Source organism: Lichenostomus cassidix, chromosome 6, assembly GCF_008360975.1.
Source record: "Lichenostomus cassidix isolate B80296 chromosome 6, HeHo_3.0, whole genome shotgun sequence".
Taxonomy (NCBI): domain Eukaryota; kingdom Metazoa; phylum Chordata; class Aves; order Passeriformes; family Meliphagidae; genus Lichenostomus; species Lichenostomus cassidix.
This window is the reverse complement of record NC_139487.1, coordinates 23,569,264-23,588,082: the sequence shown is the minus strand read 5'-3', so window position 1 is coordinate 23,588,082 and position 18,819 is coordinate 23,569,264. Positions and strand designations below refer to the sequence as shown.

At 37.9% G+C, this 18,819-nt stretch overlaps 1 protein-coding gene across 11 annotated transcripts in view; it reads right to left on the bottom strand.

Moving 5' to 3' along the window:
- The window catches only part of ZMIZ1 (zinc finger MIZ-type containing 1), a 350,182-nt gene that overhangs the window by 124,110 nt on the left and 207,253 nt on the right, over positions 1 to 18,819 (bottom strand). For all 11 annotated transcript variants that reach the window (XM_085064018.1, XM_085064021.1, XM_085064020.1 and 8 more), the window contains 2 exons: positions 15,089 to 15,202; positions 1,953 to 2,058 (listed from right to left, as the gene is read on the bottom strand). In XM_085064018.1, coding sequence (XP_084920144.1) covers positions 1,953 to 2,058; positions 15,089 to 15,202 — 220 coding nt within the window. The remainder of the gene's footprint in view (positions 1 to 1,952; positions 2,059 to 15,088; positions 15,203 to 18,819) is intronic.

Below are 18,819 nucleotides of genomic sequence, written 5' to 3'. Positions count from 1 at the left end.
GTAATCCCAGTCTGTCAATCTTTCAAGCTGCCTATTCAATGATGTAGCTCTCAGAGCTTGTATGTGAATGTGACATCCTTACAGTAGGGGTTATATGTGACACTTCACAAGCTATGTTATGGTATGCCCCAAAATATGAGCATTTAACACAGACAATCAGAGCACAAAAAGCACAATGTAGCATGGTGAAACCCCAGAATATCTGGTGAAATAATTGTACACATAGTAAAACCAAAGAAGCTGTGAAACCACACATTTAAGATAATTGAAAATAAATTACTTGTATATACAACTGGGAAATAGGAAGTGAAGGACTGAGAAGGATTTTAGAATATGTTGAGAGAAGAACATGTGATTTACCAGCTTTCTCAGTATTGTATCAATTAAAAATGGAAAGACTGAACTCTGTACTAGAGCGCTAAGATAAAAAAAGCCCCACATATGTTCCTCAAAAAAGCAATTACTGGTAGAAATCAAACACTGACATTGAGCTTTTCTAGAAGATGATGACTGACCAGCAGTTTTCAAGATTACCTCTTCACACGAGCCCTAAAGGAAAAGGACTATAACATCTGACTCTCAACCTCACCTTCACTAACACACTGATAGAGAAACACTTTAGGAAGAATTAATAACAGAGGGGAAATAGCAATATTTTTAAAGAAAATTTGACAAGTTTTAGTATATCACTCGATGCTCTCATAGCTGGAAAGCCTCACTTGATAAGCTTTTTTAAAAAAACCCCTGAACAACCAAGAAGAGATGTGATAGCTAAATAATGGATAAACTTGACAGGAAGTCAGAAAAAAAGGAGATTGTGCTTGGTCAACTGAATGTTTCATCCTCCACACAGTTTTCCTGGATGAAAATCAGGCAGTTTATTCAGCATTTAGTAAGATTAATGATCCCTTCCCTTACAAAAAATAAAAGTAAGTCCAGTGAATATGCTTTGATGTGAAAGCCACTTTTGCGTGAGGAACTGCTTAGAAAACTTAGGACAAAAGGTAGGCATGAGTAAAGAAGTTTGGGGCTGATAAATACTGAAAATGAACATGGAAAGAAATATTAACGCCCAATTAGTTGGCTAAAAGTCACAGTTTTGGAAGAAAGTAACCTTTCCTGATGTTCTAAAATAGGGACTGCATACCAGTTTAGTACTAAGCAGAAAAGTTATCCATGCTCAGTCTGGAATGAAACAATTATCTTCCTGTTTTCCAAGCCAGTGCACATTATGTTGACATTCATCAGCTAAGAAAAGGAGAACCAGAATTAAATGCTCCAGTTAAATCGAACATGTGAGAAGCAGAAAGACCCTTAATTGCATTTTCCACTTTTCTACAGAGGAGCAATAGCAATACATCATGATCAAATATTGCTATTTGATCAGAGCCCTGTAAGAGATTATTGCTGTAAAATACTGGAAAAATGGCTATTCATACTAGAGCAATAGTAGAATTGCTACCTACTCTTGGCTCATAATTCTAACACTAAGGACTATATGTAGAAGAAACCATGGTACTTATTTGTACAGACATAGCAAGTCAAGGAATACAAGTTTTGCAATAGATATACCAGGGAGTAGAGAATGAATGTGAAAGACTAGAGGTTGACACATGACAGAAAATCAATGGTTAACCAAGACAGAGGGGTCTGAGTATGCTCATTCCCACCATGAAATTACTAAACATCTGTGCTTCTGGAAGCAGCATTTCATCCATGAGATCAAACAGGGCAATGAACAGAATTAGTTGGGGAAAATATAAATTTCCAAAGTCATGTATCCTCAGAAGAGCATGCCATTGAAACGCTAAAAGCAACAGAACTATAACCATCAAATACATGTTTGCTTTTGGTTTTGTTTTTTTAAAGAATGCAAGGCAGTCGCAGGTAGCAATTTTTCAGAATATGATCATCCGACAATCAACAATACACGAAAGAAAGGCTTTTCCTACCAGCTGATTTTGGAGTGAATTTGTCTCTGTTGGCTGCACATACTGCCAGTAGCCTGTATCCAAGATCCAAATCAAATCCTTGCTGAGCTGCCACTCGACTAACCACCTGCAGAGGGAAAGAGAGAAAGTTTCATTAGGGGTTACTTGAGCTCTTTACAAAGTGACATTAACCTGCTTATCAGCACTAACGTTAGCCATCTGAATCTGCTGCAAGAGCACAGCACAAACAGGGTACGAGGCAGTGCTCCCCAGTAGTTTCCAACACAAGTACAGCAAACTGAACAAGGATTATTCTGGTGATCCAGTTATTTGACTATTTGTCAGAAGAAAGGCCTGGTAGTTCCATGAAAATTGGAGAGACAAAGCCAGAACAAATAATGAGAGAGAAATGTATGTAAAGATTGTACAGAACACACCTTACTGTACTTGAGACATGAGAATAAGAAATCCTCAGTCTCTCTCTCTCTTGTACTGGCTCTGTTCCCAAGGGCAGTGCCCAGGTCCTTTAGGTTAAAATGCCTGCTCCACACTGCTGGGCAGGGTGGTCCTGTGCTCTGCTCAGTGTCACAGTTGCTGCATTTCAACAATACTGTATTGGGAAGCACATTTACTGCAGTTTTAGAATAAATAGGCCTCTGCAAGAAGCATTTGCCAAACATTAAATTAGGGAAAGACTGTTGTTGTTGTTGTTGACTGATCTAGAAGAACTAGCAAAACCAGGCAAATCAAAGATTGGAGTTAAGGACAAAAAGCAGTCAACTGTTTCTCCAAGCCAGCAACTCAGCTATTGGCCAAGAACGTATCCTCTTTAAAATCTGCACAGTACAAACACAATAGCACAGTCATTCTGCCAAACGATGCTAAAGTTATACACAGCACAGCTTTTCTATTGCCTTCTAGTGGCACATGATGACTTCAGACTCAGAGGCACAGACAAAACAGATTATTCTTAACAGTGCCATTACTTCTTTGCATTAAAGCAATGGTGAAGGAACTGCACAAGAAACAGAACACCATTTCCTGAAGCAAAAGAAAGTCCCTATCTTTAATAGCTTACAATATCAGAAAATATCCTTCCCCCCCTCCACCTTTCCTCATCTGAAAGCTTCTTTCTTAATGAATGACACTGCAATTATCCATGTCCAGGACTGCAAAAAGCAACAGTAAAGAACAGAGTGAAGAACTAACATATGTGATAATTTAAAAATATTATTCTGAACTATTTCCAATATATCCCCTTTTCCAAATTAACAATTAAGGACCAAATTTATTTCTTAAGGAAGACTTAACATGAATGAAGTTCCCTGGTAGATTTTTTGTTGTTTCTGTTGCTCCTATTAATTTAAAAATTAAAGACACATAAGACTTTATCAGGTGGTAGTGTTCCCTCCCTAAATCTAACCCTTCCAACCTCAAAACTGAGAAGAGAGCTTCAGGGAAAAGAAGTGAAAATTGAGGATAATCAGTACAAAAATACAGAACTCTAGAACACACCTACTGTTTTATCACATTTCTTTACAATTAGAACTTTCAGATAGAAAAGTAAACAATACTAAAGTGAAAGAAATAATGCAATTATTTTTTATAAGAAAGAAACTCATTTCCAACTTGGTAGATCAGCCTTTAATCCTTTACACTTGGAAGTCCAGTTGTTAGCATCCTGCTAAGACTCTGGGTCCAAAATTGAAAAAATAAGAAAAAAATATATACATAACAATAATAATAGTATTATAAAAACCCTCCCGCAAAACCATTCAAAAATGAGCAGAAAAACAAGAGCAGAACATGACATGTTATGTATCATGCTAAATTAGCAACAGGAGTGAGGACTGGTGGGCTGCCATGAGATCTGGAAGACACATACTTGGAAATCTGTTCCCCTTTACTACTTCCAGTACCACTGTATTTCAGCCACTGAAAAGTAGATATTAGAGGATGGATGAAAAGAAAACAGACAAAAAACTCTTCTAAAAAACCTAAACCAACACCTTGCAAAAGGCTCCTGAGAACAATGTCTTATTGATAGGCAAACATTATTTAAACTCCTTTAGCCATCATCTATTGCACCATCCCAGAGGAACACATTTGAGAGAGCCAATCGGGTGTGTAAAACAATGGAGAGAGGGCCCTCCCATTTTCTGATGTGAAAAAGCACATTATCATTAAACCATTTCTTTTGAAACTGGACAGGAATGAAGGCAGATACACCTGCTCATCAGTGAGCACACTGTAACTTAGGAAACGCACTGGCTGCTTGTATGTTTGATTCATTTTAAAACATGAAGATACAAATCCTGAGACCCTCCTGGCCAGAGACTGAATCACTACTCTCAACTGACATCTTGCTAATAACAGAAAAGATTCTACAAAATAACTCAGGAAACAGGATTGTAAAACCCAAAAAACCCAAATTCTGCTTGAATTGTCTTCACTGTATAGACTGCAAAGCCTTGGTCAGTGCAGTCCTAACCACAGGCTGACACCTTACTTCTACACTCCCACTTCACATCAGTTTCCTTTCCCAATTTCCCCTGCCAGAGGAAGCAGTGCTGTGTAGCTCAGGGGGTGGAAAGCAGAGCTTTCCAGGTGCCAGGCTGTGCAGCCCAAGGTTAATTGTACCCCGATGGGCACAGCATGGCCTGGGAGCACCAACCTCAGAGCAGCTGAGGCAGTGCCCCAGCAAACACTGCAAGAGGACTGAGCATGAGAAGGCAGAATCCAAATTTCAGAGTGTGCAAAATCAGTCAGCCAAACTACTGTTTACGTCTTTATGCAAAGTGTGATGGAAAACAAATTGCAAATTTATTTTGGCAAAAATAATTTAAAATAATAATCTAACTTTGAAAGAAAGTGCTTCCACTGGCAAACTGCACAAGAACTCCCTTCTTCATCTCAAAAGAACAACAAAACCCATAGAAACTTATTAGAAAGCAGATATTTCTAATAAAATTTGTTTTGCCAAGAGTTATTTTCCACCTACAGTTTTCTTGTATGGGTTCCATTAAATGCAAAAAGAGGGTCTATTAAACAAACTGGTGGAGCTGTGCTCAAGAGGGCTTTCTCTGGTCCCTTCCACCTCAGTTTGGTCAACATGAACTGGGCAGTACACATCTATTGCCTCTACAAGGAATGGTTAGGTCAACTAAGGTAGGTGCTTCCTGCACTGCACAATGGACTCAGGGTTGAACACAGGGTGCCAGCTGCATGTTGTCTGAATTTTTTTCCAAGGCTTACAAATTTTTGCATTGACTGTATTTAAAGTTTTTCTTTCAACCGTGACAGGTTAAAGACTTGCTTTTATTTCAAAATTAAGGTCAATGGAACGAATCATGCACCCCTCCAAAGATCTTGTTTCAGGCTGTCTACACCTCAAGTCAGACATTGCTCACTTGGTACTTCTCAGGCTTTCCTCTGTATGCAAGGGACCCCCTGGCTTTTCAAACAGACACTAAGAATTCTCAGAAACAAGATGACAAATGCGTCATAAGAGCATGATCCAGAAAACACAACGAACTAGCTACAAGACATTTGGTAAGTTTAATACATTCAGGTCAGCAGACCCTGATAGAATTTACCTTTGAGTGCCTCAAAGGAACTCGCCTGGGCAAATGGTGTAACCGCTAATGATTATCTTCAGAAATTCATTCAAGACAGAGAGCTTGGAGACACACAAAATCTGGTTTTAAGACTGTAAAAGGTGACTCTCAGAAAGTACAGGTGTCCAGACAGACAACAAAACAAAGTACTAAACAAAGTACTAGGTGAGCAATACAGAACATCATGATGAATCCATCAGCACAGTGCAATTTCCTTGATAGTTAACATATCCTAACTCTAATATGTCTTTTGACATTGCCCTGTGTAACACTATCATAACAAAGGAACATAGCCCAGATGACAGCAGTATAAATTTTACTTAGATTATTAATTACTAGTCCTTTGTCAAATCATGACTTGTGTTGGCTACAGGTAATTTCTATGTATTTAGTCCTGACTTGGACAATGACAGAGTAAAATGCAAAACCTCTAGGTTGTTTAGCAGGCAGAAGAGTCTGCAAACACTTAAGACGACAGGGTAAGAGTTTAAAATTATCTTTATAAACTGGAAAAGTATTGCTAAAATGAGACCAAAGACACACATTAAATACTACAGATTGGAAAGAAAAATTAAATGCCTAAATAGAAAATTAGGAACAGACATTCTTCATCTCAGGGTATACATGACTCACTGGGAAAATGTTTGAGGTATTAAAGATCATCAAGCACTGGAAAGAGCTTCCTACCATTCTCTGGATTCTGGAGGCTAAGGGGATTTATAGTAACCAGACTGTATCTGCATCACACCCCAGCTTGGAGAAAAAGAGTAGACAGCATGGTCCCTTACGCCTCTCCCAAGCCAAACCTCAGTGATTCCAGCTACCTGCTGCCAACTGGAGCCATCCAGCTCAGTCTGAACCCTGTCCCAGGAATTCTACCACGTTTGAAACCTCCCATGACTTCAGTCTTGTTCAGGTACCAGTGCGGACCAGACGGGATCAAGGCAACAATTTCAATAACCCATTAAATGTTATGGCTAAGTGATTATGACACCATCTGCAAACATACTCTTTCTCTAACTGCAAATTCAAATCCAGCATGAGCAAAAATTCAGACAACATGTAGCTGGCACCACGCGTTCAACCATGACTTCATTCTGCAGTGCTGTAAGCACTTATCTTACTTGACCTAACCATATAGAGCACAAAATTCCATTGAAAAGCAATGCATTTAAAAAAAAAAACAAAAAACCCCAAAAAACCAGACATAGTTACCAGCACCACATTCATGAATTGAGATCATCATCCTTTATCATGGGTGAGAGAGGTGCCTGGTCAGCCTAAGGTTCAACACTTAATACTCCTCTGTGTTATTTTTCAACACCATTTCGGACAGCCAGACTTTATGAAAGCTAGCCTATTTCCTACACACACTTGCAACACCTAGCTTTTATTTCAATTTAGATAAGGCACTAACAACTATTTCAAGCAGTCTTTAAAGAAATATATACCCTATTTGCAAACAAACATTATTACAACATCAACTGCCAGTAAGAAAATCTGATCACTCTAAACCTCTGAAATCTTTAATCTAAATAATTCAGATAAAGAGCATTCATAAAGGAGACATTGCATTCACTGCCTGTGACTCAGCTCTGCAGAGTTCCAGATGTCTGAACTCTCAGGGTCATTGACAGTGAGGAGAAAATGATGAGAATGAGGTTTTAATTACATGAAAAGCAGACAAATTTGGCTACCAGCATCTTTTCTCTTTGCTGAATTTACCTGCAATACTTTTTTCCCTCCTCCTTTCTCCTTTTGCAAGGCTAAGTAGCCTCACCACCGAGCGTCAGTCCCTGCCCTGCTTGTCATCACACCACGAAGTAGTGGAACAATGTAGCTCTCAACCTAACAGCCCTGTTAATCAAGAGAGCTACATGACTGGTTATTTCTAAACTCCCTTCCCATTATGTTGCACTTTCAATGAAACTCTCAACCAGCAGCAGTCAAGAGCACCCCCCCCTGCTGGCATCAGAATGAATTTTACCAATTCAATTTGCTGGTTGCTCAAAACTAAAAATGCCAGCTGATTGCTAGTTCAGACGGCTCCGTGTTCAGCCACTTGTGCATACTTGAAATTATCTGAATGCAGTTTGAAGACTACAGCAGAAATTTTGTAATTAGAATTCTGCAATGTAGATGGTAATTTTTCCCCCTCAGTAACACACAAAGATCAGATAAACAGGAAGCAAATTGAGGAATTTTGCAACATGAATAGTGATCTGCCTCAAACAGAAAAAAAAGGGTAGGAAAAGGAGGAAGAAATCTGTGATCTTAAGTCCTGATCTGATGAGACTCTTACACTCCAGTTGCAGAAGGGCTGCTTCAACAATAGAAACAATCAAAGCAAGTCAGGGAAGTTATATATCATTAAGTAGTTTCTTGCCTTTGATGCTTGAAAACAGACATTAAGTATGTTCTGCAAATGTAAGAGACTTTACAGAACCCTTGTATTCAAACTAGAATTTTCTTAAAATTTATTTCCCACTCTATAAGGTGGACAAGAGCCATATTCTCAAAGTAAAACAAACCAGTATGCCTGCCACGTACTTCTTGACACTTCCTGCATCAGTGATGTAAATCATGCAGAATAAGGGTGTCTCCTCCTTTACATCCTCTTCCTCTCCTCCGCATGTCTCTAGCAACCATAAACATCGAAGAGAAGGTCACTGTACTCAACCCTCTCAACTGAGATTTTTCCCAGAGGGAAAGAGGCAGGGATTGTGCTTTAATTAAACCAGCTGGTCGCTGGGTCACTGCAATCCTGTTGCCACCTGAGTCCTGGCACACTTCGAACAGTGATTTGGATGAAACATACACTGGTCACATGAAGAAAGAGACAAGGGAATTCCAAAAGCTGTTTACTTTGGAGAGCAGCACATCTCAAGAATTTTAAATAACCCATCACTAGAGTAACAAAATGCAGGTAAAAAGGGCATTAGGAAGCCATGGAGTGAAAGGACAAGCAGTAATACTGAGTTATTAGGTAGCACTGTGAGCTGCTCTGAAGCAGAGTGTTCTGTGCCTGCTGGCTGTACCCTGGCAGTACAGCACGTACACAGCCCTGGAGTGCTGTGCTGCTCTGCAAACAAAAAGCTGTGTGTTTAACAGATGTGTGGAGAGGATGATGGGAGCAAAATTTCTTCCACGTGAACTTTTTGCTCTGGAAGTCTTGGATACAAAGAGTAAATGCAACATTTCTAAGACTCTCATGGACAGCTGCAACCTCCCATTATCTGGGTATAGATTTGCTGAACCAACTCTTCCATCTAAGTAATCACTTCAGACCCTAATCTGATTAGAAACCTGATTTTTGGAATGCCACAGGTTGATTTTTGATTATAGACTTTTCTGCATTAAACAGAATGAATCCAGGCAAGCATGAAGTCAATGCAGCTGCATTTGCAGTCTGAGGCAATCTGTCATGGAAACATCAAATTATTCAGATGTGCCATTCTTGGGTTTTTTGTTTTTTGGGGTTTTTTTGGTAACATTTATGTCTTTTTTGAATCAACCGTATTCTTCATAGCATACCAGACAAGCTAAAATCGATTCCTATATTGTGAAACTAAGAGCAGTTAGGCTTTTTTTCTCTCCAAAATTATTTTAAAAAATCTCAACAGTCTCAGTTCCAAAATTTTCTGAAGAGAAATGCAGTTTAAAAGATTACTGTACTATTGTATCAGTATCATTAAAACATGAACTTAGATACTTCCATCAGTTTATCATAGATGCTTGTTATTTCAGCAATTCTCATCAGCAGTACAGAGACACAGTAAGAACTATAAGCAGCACAACAGATTTAAATGTAATCCATAAACTTTAGATGAAGTACAGCTAGGACTAAAGCTTCGCGTTTTGTTTTTTTGCTTGTTTTAATTTAAAAAGAAATATTTCTTTCACAAACATGGGTAAATTTCTGACATCTGATGACTGAGGCAGACCCAGTATTTGGAGACGAAAATCTAAAATGTTAAGATTGGGGGGGGGAGGGGAGGGAAAGGGGAAGACATTTTTAACTACTATTTCAATGACTATTTTAGCATAGCTTTTTGTAGACAATCTCGAATAGGAAGTCTTTGCATCTTTTGGATGCAAAGAGAGACCCAGATCCCAACCACAGTGATTAGAGACAGCAGCTTTCACTAGAGAAGCTCTCTTACATTCAGTGCTTTGACCACAAGTCAGCTCAGGTAAACACACCCCACTTAGCTAAATTCTGCCTACTGTCCAAAGCCATTGTAGTGCTGGATTTTAATTTCTTAGACAAAGCCCCTAAGTACAGCTACAGAGTAACTGCACACAGCTTTGCTTCTCTCACCCTTTTATTTCTTTATCGGACACACTGAAGAGCCCTAAAGAATGATAAACTCAGTGCCTTGTAAAGCTGAAGGACAGCAAGAGAACAAGGCAGTGCCTTTATGGTCCTTTGCTGATGACAAGTCTGTAAATCTGTCCATTTTGCTCTCAGCTGTCTCCTCATTTCCATTTTTGCTGCAGCACCAACATAAATGTTATCCAAAGCCTTCAGTAAGATCATTTACATGTTAAACTGCTTGACAAGAGCAGACCCATGGGATGAGACTACACTGGACCTGAGAAGAGGCAGAAACAAATGAAACAACCTGGTCCAAATGCTGGCTGAAAGTAATTTGTATTGCCGTCTACTTTGAAGCATTCTTTCCTGAAAAGCTTTTGAACAGAATTTTGCCTTTGGCTCCCATAGACAGAGATATAATGTAATTACTGTGTAACATTTTGCTAAATGTTACTGCTAAACATGACTTTTAGTATCCACATGGATTGGGAAACAGTTAGGAGAAATGTTTACCTGTGAGTGATTCGAGTACTTTGATTTCTTTGCTTGGACTGGTATTCGATTTGGCCAAACTAGGTTTTGTTTTTTTTTTTTTAACTGCTCTGTTAAAACTGAAGTGGATTCTTTCAGAAAACTGTAAGGTAATGCCATATACAGTACATTTTTAGAGAATTACATTCCTAAGTTTATCAAAATTAACAGCCTTGCCATAATATAATATAGTGGTAGAGTCAGAAATTGTTTCAACCATAATAAAAACACAGCTCTGTCTGGTTTGTGGAAAGTGGAGCCTATTCTCATTAGCTGCCTATGACACTATGGAAGAAGTAGTATTACATACAAAAGAACACCATATCCATGTCAATAATTTATAGAATCTGTGATTTCAATTATAATTCAGTTTCTGGCCCACAGACTGTCTACTTGATTTGGAAATAACTACTGTTGAAAAATAATACCTATATTTTTTGGCAAGTTAGAAGAGACTTTATAGTCTCTGAGAAAGATTGTAATTTGTTTGCATGAGTTCCATAAAAGCTGTTTAAGGGAACCTTTCCACAACTTGTAGTTTGCAAGAAAACAAAGAGATTCAAAGCTTACCCCTTCATCCCTGATTTTTTTTTGTATCTGTTGAAATGAGTATTCTTAATAAATTTTTATTACCCACTCACTGTGGTGATCTTCTGTAACGGGTAAGCACAAAAAGTTAAGCTCTAGAATAGGTGTCTGCCTGACACTGTTTGAACAGAACTGTTTGAACATAACAATAGACATGCAATCACATTTTAGCCAGAAGAGGCTCAGCTTTTGGGGCTTAGTTAATGAAAAAATATTTTCTTTTTATAGCACAAGCCATTGGTTTACCTAAGTATCCTTTTCTCTTCAACTGTTTGCACTGCACAGAAACACCCCAGCTTTATTTGTAGGCCTTGACAGCATTAGCCTAATTTCTTTATCACAAAAATAAATTATTTCACCTCTAAATGAGTAATCATTTAAAGGACCCTACATAACAAATGCAAAGTATTTAACTACTGAAATAAAGTACTGAAAAGAGGTACTTATTAGGCACCTCTCTGGTAAAATTTAGCTGCTGTAACAAATCCTGAGCTGCTTCTTGAGATAAGAACACCATTCCTACTATGTTGCATACAATGTCACTGGACCCCACAGTAGCAAATGTAACTCCAGGATTATAAAGTACTGCTGATATGGAAAAATTATCTACTGCAAATAGTCAGTATGTATACTGTGCAGAGATTATTAAAAAAAAATCACCAAGGAAAGGCAAACACTAGACACATGTTGGTGTTCAACATGCTGTCTAGCAAACTCATGAAATTGCCAAGTCACCAAGATTTCCCTATATGCTGGTATTACAGTTTAAGAAAACCTTCTGCAACAGCCTATTCTATATATTATTCCATATATATATATATTCTATATATTATTATCAAAACAAGCAATTCCATAAATAAAGCTGGAAACTCTTCTGCTAATGCCGAGGCAGAATATTTCTAAGATCATTCTTCTGCATCTATTCAGGCTCTGTAAAATGGGCAGCAGGAATAAAAACATCCAGGTGTTCATAAAGTGAACTAGATATTACTGACAATCCCAACACAAAGATGGTGTGTCAGGTAAACAGAATTACTTCTAAGAACCACTTCTTCAATTAAAGCCTTATTTCAAGATTGTGAGCATATTTTCCCTTTATTAATAGGATTAAATCTAATTGGTTGATTTTTGAAAAAGACTATACATAAGACTTAAATGATGCAAAGAATCTGTTATACCTCTGATAATCTATTAAACTGGCTATTCATAACACAACAGATCTGTTTTGATGCTCTGTCATTACATCTGATGCATTTCAATTTTGCAGTGTATGAATGAATGGTTTGTACATTCCTGAGAGACCCTGCCCTTCTGCATTCATGACATCCTAATATGTTTCAATTTGGATTAGTATATATCATGTTATCCACTCATAGGACATGATGATTTCAGATCCCTTGATGGTTCCAGAGCAGTTTAGCATACCACTTTTTCCCTGGTCAGAGAGTTAACAGAACAGAAAGTCATAAAAATAAAAAATCATTCTGAATACTACAGAGGGGAAGCTTTATGAACAAGTGAGCATTTTCAGTATCTGTAGAATTTCTGAATTAAATGCCTTAGGAACCACACAGCTCAAATGTTGTAATGATGGTAGAGATTACTTGCTTTAAAAAGTATACCCAAAAATATGGAAGTTTTAAGGGAATTTGGTTTTGAAGGTCATTTTAAAGGCTGGCAAAATAAAACAATAATCCTGTTCCAGTGGTTGAATAGACTTTCATACTGATTTTTCATTTTTCTTTTAGCATAATCCTCACAAAGTAGGACATTGGTAAACCTTGTCAACATTAAGGAAAATAGGCTCCTGATAGTACAGAATTTGCAGCTAAGCAAACTGATGTTAAATTTACCCATGATATTCCAGTATTTCAGCTACCTTTCACTTACTTGCAACTTTCTGAATAATTTCTCTGAACACAGACTGAAGTTCTATCATGTTTGTAAAATAAAATAGATAAACCCCTTTTCCTGTAAGGGAATGACAAGCCTCAAAATCTACCTTTGCTAAATTATGAACCAAAAAATATTAATTAGAAAGAAAGTATGTATGAGCAATCTCAGAAAGAATATCTATAAGGAGGAAAAAAAGATAAAAAAAAGAGACCTTGCCCACTGTACTGCTAATGTATTAAGAAGATAGAGGAAGTACAAACCTCCTGGGATATAACCATGCAGTTAAGTCTGTTTAATGGGAAGCAGGAAGAGGAAGAGGGACGTACACAGTGAGAAATTAAAAAATATCTTTCTTCGAGGAATTTTAAAATTAAGAGCAAGAAACATATTCGTTGCAGTTTATATGCATTCTGCAAATCCTGTGTATTTATCAAACAGAGAACAAGCCACCTGGTTAAGTTCCTGTGTTATTTCCTTGTCAGGAATATAATGAGATTACAACATGTGATAAAGATGCTGCTGCCAGTCAGTCCTACTCTGCAGATAGTTCTCTCCCATAACAAGCCTGGGAAAGGGCAACATGCCACCCTGTTCAGATTTCAGGTATGAAGCAAAGCAATATATACAGCTCAAATATTAACAGTACTTAGCTAGTAAGTACTTTTTTTTTCATTCTTGTCAGAAGAACAACAGTATTTTCATTTCAATACACTGAAAACCCTGTATTGCGTTTTACCTCACTAGCTTTCATGAAGCATTTCCTGCCCACTTTCTGTACACTCTGTGAAGACAATGAGTCACTGGCAGTCAGTCAGACCTTATTTTGACCCTCCACTTGGGCAGGGCTGAAGATCTGCTTATGTAGAAAGAAAAGATTTAAACAGCAAGGGAGTCACAGGTCAGACTCACAATGTCCTAGCAGGGGCTGCAGAGAAATACTGTGCACAGACTACCTAATTACACTTGAGGTGGATTCTCCTTTCCCAAATGCTACCCGGAAAAATGCTAGCAAAGTTTAAAAAAAGTATAAATAAAATATAGCTATGGTCACATTGGACATTATGTGTATTTTCTTGTGATGCTACAGATGACTTTTACTTCAAACAGAATTGTTAAATATTCTATCTTCAGACACTAATATTTTTAACTTCCTTTGTTTTATTTTTTTTCTCTGATAGGAAGGATGATATGACTCTCCTATTATCATAGGATTTATTCTAATTTTTTTGACATACAAATCTGAGGGATGCTATACACTGGAGCACACTAAGATGGAGCCATTCCTTAACATTTGGATTTCTGGCAACTAAGTCTCAGTCTTAATGTCTGTTTTATCAATAGCAGCTACACAGCACATGAAAATAATCCATGCACTTTGCCCCCAAACAAATACAGTAACAGTCTCTTCATTAATAATTTCAGAATTTCTGTTTCTTTTGTGACTATTTATTTATATCAACTTGTTTGGCAATTTGTAGTGAGGCTTTTAAACCCTCCTGCTCAGTCACAATTTTATTTGTCTAAAGTTTTAACTCCACATAACAATTCTGGACTGCTGCTGCTGGGTTTGTGGAAAATAAACAAAAAATGTACACACAAATATGTATTTTAATGCATTATAATGAAGTCACTTTAGGAACTACAGTGGTCTTAATAAAAAAAGAATAGAAAGAAAAGCACTGAAATAAATGAAACTGTTGGAATTAGTATGTCAGGATTAGACCTGCAGTCAATACTTGTAACAAAGTAAGCTGAACAGGCATGTCAGAAACACTGTTTAGCTGAAAACACAACCTACTTAGAATAAAAGGCAAGTAGTCCTTCAGCCCTACCAAAAACGTCAAAGGAAAAAAAATGCCTGAAAAGTTCATTACTCTGTTAGAAGATGGCTGACTTAGCAATTTCAAACCATGAAATAATACCGCATGTGCACAAGAAATAACCCAGCCTGCACATTTGTAAGTAATCTAACTAAAAAGGTTTAGCCCTCTTATTCTCAAACTTCTTGTTATTGCATTTTGCTTCCTGTTAAGCAATGGAGTCAAATAAACAGGTCTTAGGATCCGGCTTCTTGTATTCACAGTAAAACGACAAAAATTCCCTCAAAATGCAGATTCTGAAAACCAAGTTCCCTTGGCCACGACAGAATGCACACAATATAAAACAGAACCAGAACAGGAGCCACTGTCACAGCAGGATGGACATACCGTCAAACAACCCATCAGGCTCTGCTCAAATGGTCTCTGGAAGGCTCTGGGGTCTCCACACCAGTCCAGGAGCTCTGTTGCTGCATTATGGAAGTTTGCTGGGTTCTGTAAGTGCTGGAAAGGGAAGACAAAGCAACATGGTAAATACCATACACAAGGCCTGACATATTCCTTTCTACATCACACTGTTGCGAAGTTTGGAAACTAGGAACGGCATGAAATTGAAATGCAAGACTTCAAATTGCACAGTGGAAGTAGAAAATCCTCCTTCATTCTTATTAATACTTACACAGTTTTCTGACATGACTTCATTACCCATAGGCAAGCTGTATATACCAGAGCTCCTCAAACTCTTACCTCCACAGCACCACCTCTCCCACCTGCAAACCATAATGCAAATCAAAACTGTCTGAGCCCAAAGTAAGGGAAATTTTAGTTGTAGGTTCAATGTCTTTGATGTAGTCTTATGCCCTGCTGTTGGGACACGCCAGCATAGCACCTTCCAATAACCAAGATTTCAATCTTTGCTGCCAGCCGATGAGGCAAACATGACAGACTCAGAAAATGCCAGTGATAGGGAGAAGCACACTCACTACACTGATCCTTTCTAGGAGCTTTGCTTTCTGTTGTTCTTGACATATCATCATGAACAATCAGGGTGATCAACTTCAGTATCATGAAAAATGGTGGGTTATTTCTTAACTGAAAATGTTTTCACATGCACAGAATACCTGCAGACATTTCAGAGTGGAACACAACCTTTCCTGAAGAGGGTGGCAGGATTTTGAGAGGAAAAAAAAATCTGGTTTTGTTTTGAAAATTGCACGGGCAATGATTTTTTTTTTTTTTTTTTTTACTATCACATTAATTTCTGCTTTTTCACTGAACAAGGGGAAGTCCTGATTTTAGAGGCAGTTAGTAAACTTACCTAACACTAATGTTAACACTGTCATTTCTCACTGTCTACATTACCAAAGTATTCCAACATTTTAGCAGAAGCAGAGGGACGACACAGGAAGGGAGGAATTCAATTTACATTAGTAACATGGCTACTAAATAGTCCAGTTCTGGTGATGGTAGATTTTTCAGTGAAAACTCCAGAAACAAGAAGAAAAGAGAGTATTTAGAATTTGTTGGTATCTTTTTAAATAGTAGTCCTATAATTCTTGGAATTGGTGAGAAAAATATGAAAATGATACAAGTGTTTCATCTGGGAGGCACAAATCTCAGGGGCATAATCTTTAAAATATATCATTAATTTTAAATCAGTTGCATAATTTGGGAAAATGTGATTGCTCATTTCTAAGCATCTGGATGAACGATAATTTTCACAACCTATTTTTTCTCCCTTCATCCCCTCAATGCCTGAGTAGCTGCTTATATTAGGTTTATGACAAACAATGTGAATTTAAAAAAAAGCTTCCTCTGCCAGGTTTTCAGGAGTTCCCAGTCATTGAGCTTTTGGACCACATTACATTGAAAAATTCTTATTCAATGAATGCTCTCAGTCAAAGGCCTTGTTTTAACAAGAGATGACTGACATGTGGGGCATGGATTTTTAAAATAGCAGAGTTTGAAAAAGCAGACAGGCACTGTGCAAAGTAGGTTTCTACCTCTGCTCTACCAACATGGGTACAGATCACACTACCATCCAGGCAGAGCTTCACCTAGGCTGCATTTCAGAATTATATCTCTTTGCCACCTGATCATGTAATTGTTGGAGGAGTCCAACAATTGTGTATACAGAGTAAAGACAAGAATCCAAGTAAATACGTGTAAGAAGCCATATTTTAAGGCTTCATGGAAAAAAAAAGTCCCATGAACAGAGCCAGCAGTTTGCGTTATGTATCTTCCAAGTCAAGCGAAAAGGATGCCTTTTAGAATGCTTCACTTAAACCTCCAGAGAAGTGACTGTCTGACACCAAATCTCTCAGTGAACACTGCTCCCTCCACAGGCCACTTTGATCTGCAGGGGAAACAGAAGTTGTTTCAAACCCCTCTACAAAAGCATGTGTAAGCTCTGCTAGTATCAAATACACTATTTCCAGAAGGCAAAAGAGGTACATGAGCTAGTGAACAAATTGCACCATACTGAATACCTACTGTACTGATAGGACTTAGGTCACAGATCTCTCAGAAGGGAACAAATAACCTAAACCAAAAACCACATTCACACAGAAACAATGTAATGGAGAATTCACTGAAAGCTATGCAGTTCTGTACGTGAAACTGTCTTTAATAACTCTTCCTTCCTTGTGAAATGAATTGAGATCCACTAATCAAAAGCCCTAAGTAAGAGCTACAAAATGTTTATTTTCACCAGTGCTGCTGCTTGCTAGCTACACACAGTATCTCGTACTAAAGCTGACATCTACTAAAGCTCACAATGAAAATTCCCCACTGAGAAACAGACACTATATCTGAATAAGAATGATTTTTATAGATACAGGCTAACAGATAAAAAGCAGAACACACCGTTATCCATACACTTAATTTTCAGTTTAGTGCCATATAAGGGTAATTTCTACTTACCGTAACACCACCAAAAGGCAGTATTTTTAGTACTTTTTTCCCTAAAGTTTCAACATATATTTAACTTTCACTTTCCTGTGGAAGAAAAGGCTCCATCTCCCAATGCAGGGGTGACCTCAATGACTTGGTTTTAACTGTTTGTTTTGTAACCCTCCAGCAAGTTATTTCACTGCATCAGGACTGACCCCTGAGGTACACCATCAGAACTTAAATAAAGATGGGATACTGAAATCCTGACTTCTTAAATACTACTACCTAACTGAAATGTGTTTAGAAACTCACTGGGCAAGATAAGCAACTCTATTAGTTCCATTAAAAAAGCCCCAAACAAAACATAAGAGAAAGTCAGAATACCAGTGGGTTCTGCCTCTGTGGAGTGGATTTGAGTAGTTCATGAGATGAGAGAAAAGCTGGTCCTGAGAGGACACTTCTTGCAATATCACACACAGTTGTGTCTGGGACATAGTTCTCACAGCTTTCTGAATTTCTAAATAATTTTAAATTCAAGTTCTCCTCCAGTTTTTCTTTTTCACATTACAGAGGGCAAGGCTACTTTTGTAGAAAACGAAGAGAAATCTAGCATGAACCAAAGCATGAAGGAAGGTACAATTTCTTCCCTCAGTTATATAAGAGGACTTTCCAAATGCCTACTGTGATTTTTATTTATTGACAACTTAAACACTATACCTGGAGCAAAAAGCCCCAATGTCATTCACATCCTCACAACAAAAAGCCTGCCTGGGAAGACTATTACATCTACTATATTCATCTAACAGGAAATTTTAAAGAGATTTTCTCAGGTCTCGATCCAAGAACAGAAGTACAAAACAAAGCTTATGCCAGATCCATCCATCAGCTTTGTTGTGAACATTTTCCATGCATGGCTCTATCCTCTTCAACTGAAATTATTGGCAGCATTTTGACAGAAGCAAGGCATGTGCCTGAAGAGTCTTGTCTGAAACTGTGCTTCTTGTAAACAAGGGGAAAAAAATCCACCTCATTAGTATATGGTTTAGAAAAAAGTGGCAATGAACCAGATCCGGTTATGACACATCTTGGTGCATCTTCAAAGCTACTAGTGAAGGGCCACCAAACAGCACCATGCTTACAAGCAATCATGTTTTCAGCAAGTGGAAAGGATTTGTATGAATAAAATCTGAAGCAGAAATTAACAAAGCCAATGAACTGAACGAAGTGGT